General features: G+C 42.2%; 1 gene segment (V, D, J or C); it reads left to right on the top strand.

Moving 5' to 3' along the window:
• Window positions 1–2,020: 2,020 nt before the first annotated feature.
• Window positions 2,021–4,982, top strand: LOC104846563 (immunoglobulin kappa variable 4-1-like). The segment is given in 2 exon segments: window positions 2,021–2,443; window positions 2,664–4,982. Coding segments are annotated over 2 exon segments (543 nt in total).
• The last annotated feature ends 2,510 nt before the right edge of the window (window positions 4,983–7,492 follow it).

Genomic DNA, 7,492 nt, shown 5'->3' with positions numbered 1-7,492 from the left:
GGGGATGATGCAGAGAAGCTGTGCAATCAGGGATAGAAGAAACAATCCAGCCAAAATAGTGTAAGTGTGGTAGGTGGACAGGCCTGTGTTGCTGTAGCATTTATTTCATATCTCTTTTTAAAATTGTAGCTCTTCATGGAAGGATTACTCTGCAGAGAAAACTCCATTTCCAGGTTTGCAAATACCTTCTCACCTGGAACAGAGTAGAGCAGGAGCCTGAGGATTTGGATGGTGTCACCACCCTGAAGCTTCTCTCTTGTGTGATGTTGCTCAGGTTCCATTCCTCAGAAAAGGCTTCCTTTATGAGGTTCACATAAGAAGGGCCGAGGCCACGGTGGGGTTTGGCAAGGGGGCATTTATGCCAAGAGCCAGGGAGTACGATGGTGAAGTCTGAGAGCACAGGGTTGTGGTAGAAAATCTTGTAGGGTGCTCTCTTCTGACTTACTTTTTGAATATGGCAGTAATGGCCACATATCATCTTGGATTCTCTGCCCCAAACTAAAATTAAGCTGGTGATGTGGAGGAAATGTTTTGGGCTCAACTCCTAACCAAAAGGTTAGCAGGTGAAATCCAACAATGGGGCCTAGGGAGAAAGGCCTGGAAATCTAGTTCTGTAAGATTAAAAAGAGTTCACCACTGAGTCGATTCTGACTTATGATGACCCCACGTGTGTCTGAGTAGAACTGTGATCGATATGGTTTTCAAAGACTAATTTTTCAGAAGTAGAGTGCCAGGGTTTTTTTTTTTTTGAGACCACTGTTGGTGGACTAGGAGTTGAGTGAGTTAACCATTTAATAAAATTTTAATTAATTATTTTTTCGGTTTTTTCATGCTTGAGGGTAAATCTTATCCTTGATATTCCATTTAGCCTACAAGTGAAAGTCTCCTACTGAGTTTTAAAATTTTGGTAATTCTATTTCTAATTTCTGGAAATTCAGTTGGTTCTTTTTCAGATCTGAAATGTCTCCTTTTTAGGTTTCTGTACCTTGCATACAATGTCAAGTTTGTCATTTATTTCTTTAAATAAACTCATATAATGCCCAAATCTGAAGTATGAACAGAATTTCTTTTGCTCTGTTATTTTCGTTGCATCACATTTGCTTCATATCATGTTATTGTTTTTGTCACTGTTGTTATGTGCCCTCAAATTAGTATAGTGACCTTATACACAAGAGAACGAAACACTCCGTGGCAGTGAGCCATCCTCACAATCTTTGCTATGCTTGAGCCCTGTGCTGCAGCCACTGTGTCAATCCATTTCTTTCAGGCTCTTTCTCTTTTTCGCTGACCCTTTGCTATAAGAAGCATAATGTCCTTCTCCAGGGACTGGCCCCTCCTGATAACATATCCAAAGTAAGAGAGATGGAGTCTCACCTTGAAGATTCAGCTGCTCCAGGCACACTGAGGCAGTGCATACCTGGAATGAAACTCCTTGAAGAGTTGATATTCAATCACAGCTTTACAAGGAAATCCTGTTTGTTTTTTCCTGTCCATTTCCACAATGAATCTAGAGCCCTCTTCTTAGGTCTTAGCCATTGTGGACATCATAGGTCCTCTTTCTATTTGGTTCACACTTCCTTTCTGATCTGAGCCCTCGGAAGGCCTAGCTCAATATGGGATCAATGAGGACTTTCCACACAGGTGAATTCTGGGCCTGTCTTCCATTTCTCTGATCCTTGCATAGCCCTGGAATCCAATCTGAAATGCTTGCAGTGTCTTTTAGCTATCCTTCAGGATACAAGCGTCTTTAGAGCTCAGACATTTTCTAGCTATAAATTTTTATCAAACTTTGAGGCAAAAATTTCCCATATTCTTCCCTTTCCTTTGATATTTTTTCCAGCATTTTTTATTATTTTCCAAAACTGTTGATTTGAGGAAACTAGTCCATCATTTATGGAACCTGAACCCATTTGTAACTGTTTATAAGTTAAAAGTAAAGCCATTTATTAGATCATGAGTGTTTCAAGCAGTTGTGTCGGGCTAGTAACCTAAAGGTTGGCAGTTTGAACACACCCAGAGGTACCCTTGAATAAAAGCCTGTCAATCTGCTTCTATAAAGAATACAGGCAAGAAAACCCTATGGAGCAGCTCTACTGTGTAACACATGGCGTTGCCCTGAGTTGGAATCCACTGGGCTCTGAGAGGTTTTAAGTTGATACTAGAGCTTCTAAGTACACTGCTGTGTCTGTTCCAGTGATAAAATTATACTTTGTGTAATATTTTTGGTTGTTGATGTACATTAGATACTTTCACAAACCGTGGTCCATGTAATCTGCTTTCAGTTCACTGACTGCTTTGCATAGGCCCCCCCACACCCACGCTGGCTGCTCAGATACTATAAACAGGGCCTGTGCAATGGGAGCTGATCTGCAACAGGCAGGCAGGGGCAGCAAGATGGTGCCACAGACTCTGGTCCTCCTGTCCCTGCTGCTCTGGGCCTCTGGTGAGAGATGAAAAGTGTTCAATACCTCTAGACTATTTTTTTTTTTTCAGAGCTGAAAAATGATTTTTACAAATAGTGGGAAATGATGGTTATTTCCAAACTGGAACCAATTACGTGCTGATACCTAATATCAGTAGATGTTGTGTTGGGGGATATTTTCATGTGCCTATGAAAAAGTGTGTGTATATGTATGCATGGTAATTGTCCACTTTGAATACAGGTACCAGTGGGGACATCATAATGACCCAGTCTCCAGCCTCCCTGGCTGCATCTCCAGGAGGAATGGTCACCATCAACTGCAAGGCCAGCCAGAGTCTTTTTGACAGCTCCGACAAGAAAGACTATTTAAACTGGTACCAGCAGAAACCAGGACAGGCTCCTAAGCTGCTCATCTACTTGGCATCTAACCGGGATTCTGGGGTCCCTGACCGGTTCAGTGGCAGTGGGTCTGGGACAGACTTCACTCTCACCATCAGCAACTTCCAGGCTGAAGACGCTGCAGTTTATTACTGTATGCAGAGTTATGATGATCCACCCACGGTGCCTCACTCTCGAACAAAAACCTCCTCCCGAGGGCTACAGGCCAGTGAATCTTCACTGCACCAGCTGCTTCCTTTCTGCTCAGCCCTGAACATGCACGCTTCCTCTCTCTGCCCCAAGGACTGCATCTCCTGACGAATTCCTTGGAGTATTTGCAGGTACCAGGAGAAACTTAAGGGATGTGGCTTTTTCTGAGTCCCATTTTGTGGTACACGAAAGAAAAATAATCCTCTAAAAATCTCTTGTAGACTTTGTCAGGAGTTTTCATATCACAGGAACCTGCATGTTTCACATGGATAGATCACATGACTGATTTGGGGTAGTGTCCAGTGTGCTTTACACGCTGAAAGATCAGTTTTCTCTTCCCTGTGCATTCTTGACTCTCAAATATTCCCAGTTTACTTCCCTGTTTTCCTGGACTTTTTCCTTCCTCTTCTGTTACGCCTCATAACTCTGGATCTAACCCAATACTAATTTTGGGCCCTTCATATTTAAAATCTCCCTCACAGAAGGGAGTATTCCTCTCTTACATTTTCCTTCCATGGATCCTGTTTTTCAGCCAAGCCTTCTTGGTCAACATCAGTGAAGGTGTTTTCCTGCTCTAAGATCCCATTTTACTGCCCCTTTCTCCTCTGTCCATGTTTTTCAGTGTCACTCATTCTTTCAAAGGCCAGACTCTAACTCACTAAACATATCACTCTAGAAACATGTAATAGTTTTCCCATTTCTTTTTTCATTATTTGTCAATTCCTCTTTACATTAATCCCTTGGGTGCCCAAGTTTAATTCAGTGACTGAAGGAAATCATGTTTCTTTCTCGTTTTTACTTGCCATCTTGTGAGTCCCTGATTCATGAAAATTCAGTGCACAATATTATCTGACGGTTCTAATCCATAGGGTTTTCACTGGCTGATTTCTCAGAAGTAGGTCACCAGGCCTTTTTTTCTCGTCCATATTAGTCTGCAAGTGCTACTGAAACCTGCTCAGCATCACAACAACACGTGTAGAGGAAGTATGGTAAATGAGGCCTGTGGGTCCCTGATCAGGTTGATGCTGATGACAAACTAAGTAGTGTTTCCAGTCAGTGCAGAAAAGACTCTGGCCCTGCAGCTAATAGAGACTTGCTCTCCTGGGAGACAGCAGAGATTCTGGTACCTACTGAGCAGGATCTGCCCTCTTGAACCTAAAATGAATGGCAAACAAAGATGATCCAGAGTTACTGTGCAATCGAGTACAGAAGGAAAATCAAACCAAAATAGTCTCTAACTGGAACAAGTGTACAGGCCGATGTGGCTCATAGCATCTATTTCATATCTCACTTCAAAATGTGGACCTATCTGAATAGGAGGGTCCCTCTGGAGAGAAAACTCCATCTCTAGGAGATGAGGCTTATGGGCCAGATAGAGGAAGTGTGCATGTTCAGAAGCGTGTGGGAAGGAAGCCACTGGTGAAGTGAAGACTCACAGGCATCGAGCTCTGGTGAAGAGCTTGTGTTCAAGGCTGAAACACTGTGAGAGCGTCGGCATAATGTTGCTAACAGCAATAATCTACCACATCCTCACCCTGGAAGCTGCTGATTGTGAGTGTGAAGACTGTCCCAGGCCCACTACCACTAAAGCAGTCAGGAATCTTGGATGCCTGGTTAATGTGCAAAGGAGATATTCAGCTTAGGAGCCTATGCTAGTTTCTGCTGACAGTAGGCTAAGATGCTGCCAACACTCTGGCTGGGCTTGTACTGATGGTGATCATTTCTCCTAGAGACACAGTCAAAGCGACAGGAGATTGTGTTATCACGATGTCCACACTGGCACTTGAAATCAAACAAGACAATTACCACACACATATATATACACACAGCTTTTCATACGCACATTAAAATATACCATTTTAAATGTGCATTTTAGTGGAATACACTTCAAACATAATTGACCCATCATTTACTACTATGCTCTAAAATCATTTTTCAGCTCTATTTTTTTTTTTTTTATAAAGATACTTCTCTAAAGGGATTGAGGCACTTTTCATTTCTCACCAGAGACCCAGAGCAAGAAGACATGCGGAAAGGAGCTTGTAACACCACCTTCCTGCCTCCATCTGCCTGATGAAGATCTACGCACACTGCAAAGTCCCCAATTATAGAACCTGAGCAGCCAGACTGGGCCTGGAGGGTCTATGGAAAGCCAGCATTGAATGTGAAAGCAAACTGCATGGGCAGTGGGTTGTGAAGCCAACCAATGTAAATCACGATGGAAGACTAGAAAAGACAAAGTAGTCAACTTAGAAGCTCTAATATCAACTTAGAAGCTCTAAAACTAGGAACAGTAACTTCTCTTAAGAAGACCTTCTACTTAAAATCAGGCAAAAAAATTGAAACCCCTTCAGGGCTCGTAAGTGATGGGCTGCTTTCATGATTTCTACAATCCTCGTGAAATAATACAAAATGCTGGAAATATATAAAAGAAAGAAAGAAGAGTATAGAAGTGATTACAATGGAGAACTTTTGTTTCACTTTTTGAAAAAAATTTATGGCCAGAAACTGTCTGAGCTCTAAAGCTACTTTTATCCTGAAGGACAGTTTAAAATCACTCCATACACTAAAGTTGTAATTCTAGGGGTATGTAAAACCCAGGAAAATGGAAGACAGCCCCAGAAATTACCTATGTGGGAGTCCCGAGGGTCCCTACGCTGTGCTTGAACCAAGGGAGTGGGACTGTAATCTCAAAGTCAGTGTGAACTAGGAAACTGAACCTATTCTTCTCACAGCTGCTAGAAAATTATCAAAAGGCTCTAGGTTCATTGTGGAAATGGGCAGAAAAAAATAAGCAAGATTTCCTTGGGAAGATGTGTCTGAAAGACAACCTTCCAAGGAATTTCACTCTGGATGTGCATGGCCTAGGTGTGTCTGGAACTCTCTAACCTTGAAATTAGTTTAAGACAGCCCAATCAATAGGAAGCTGCTCTAGAAGAGGGCACACCCATCATAAATCCTCAGGAATTCTCATCAATAATTTTTGGAAGACTGATACCACCAAGACATCAGAGATACTTGACTTCCAAGAAAATAACTAGGATATGAATACGAATGTGATGCAACTGAAATAACAGAGGAAAAAAAAAAGTGTTCTCCTCACACTTTAGATTTGGGAGCTATATGGCTTAATTTAAAGAAATAAATGGTAAAATTTACATTGCATACAAGGCACAGAAAAATAAAAGCAGGGTGCAATAGATCTGAAAAACAAATTCCAGAAATTAGATTCAGAATATATGTCTATCGGTTTGTCACACTTAGGGGGCTCACATGTTGCTGTGATCCTGGTTGCTATGCTGCCAGTAGACAAATACCAGCAGGTTCACCCCAGTGGACAGGTTTCAGCTGATCTTCCAGACTAAGTCAGACTAAAAAGAAAGACCTGGTGGTCTGCTTCTGAGAGAATTAGCTATTGAAAGCCTAATTAAGAGCAGCAAAACTGTGTCTTTTACACGGCCAGAAGATGAGCCCCTCAGGTTGGAAGGCACTCACAACATGACTGGGGAAGAGCTGCCGCCTAAAAGTAGAGTTGACCTTAATGAGGTGCATGGGGTTAGTCTTTTGGGACTTTCATGTGCTGATGGGGCATGAGTCAAAATGAGAAGAAACAGCTGAACATCCATTAATAATCGACATGTGGAATGATGAAGTACGAGTCTGGGAAAATGAGAAATTGTCAGAAATGAAATACAATGCATAAAGATCAATATTCTAGGCATTAGTCAGCTGAAATGGGCTGGTATTTGTCATTTTGAATCGGAAAACGATATGATCTACTATACCGGGAATGATAACTTGAAGAGGAAAGGAGCTGCATTCATCATCAAAAAGAACATTTCGAGATCTGTCCTGAAGTACAACATTGTCAGTGATAGAATAACATCTACAGGCCTACAAATAAGACCAGATAATACGACAATTATCCAAATTTACCCACCAACCACTAAGGCTAAAGATGAAGAATTAGAAGATTTTCACCAAGTTCTGAAGTCTGAAACTGATCGGAAATGCAATCAGGAAGCCCTGATAATTACTGTGTTTGGAATGAGAAAGTTGGAAAAAAGAGGAATCAGAGTTTGGAAAATACATCCTTGGCCATAGAAAGGATGCTGGAGAGTGCATGATTTAGGGTGTATGAAAAGTGACGGTCAACAATAGCAAGATGGCTGACTAGGTAGACGCTACCTCGGATCCCTCTTGCAACAAAGACTCGGAAAAACAAGTGAATCGATCACATACATGACAATCTATGAACCCTGAACAACAAATACAGATTTAAAGAGTGGACCTGAGTGACAGAGACGGAGAACGAAGAACTACGGGGAAGCAGCGACTGTTTTCGGAGCCTGGAGCCAGCGACCCAGTCAGGTAACCTTGGCGCCGGGCTTAGGACTGGGCGCAGGAGAGCTGAACACAACATCTTGTGATGGCACAAACACAGGGAGCAGCCCTACCCCCCTGAACTGACCCCGGGAGGGG

Source organism: Loxodonta africana, chromosome 15, assembly GCF_030014295.1.
Source record: "Loxodonta africana isolate mLoxAfr1 chromosome 15, mLoxAfr1.hap2, whole genome shotgun sequence".
Taxonomy (NCBI): Eukaryota; Metazoa; Chordata; class Mammalia; order Proboscidea; family Elephantidae; genus Loxodonta; species Loxodonta africana.
This window is presented reverse-complemented; position numbering and strand designations above follow the sequence as displayed.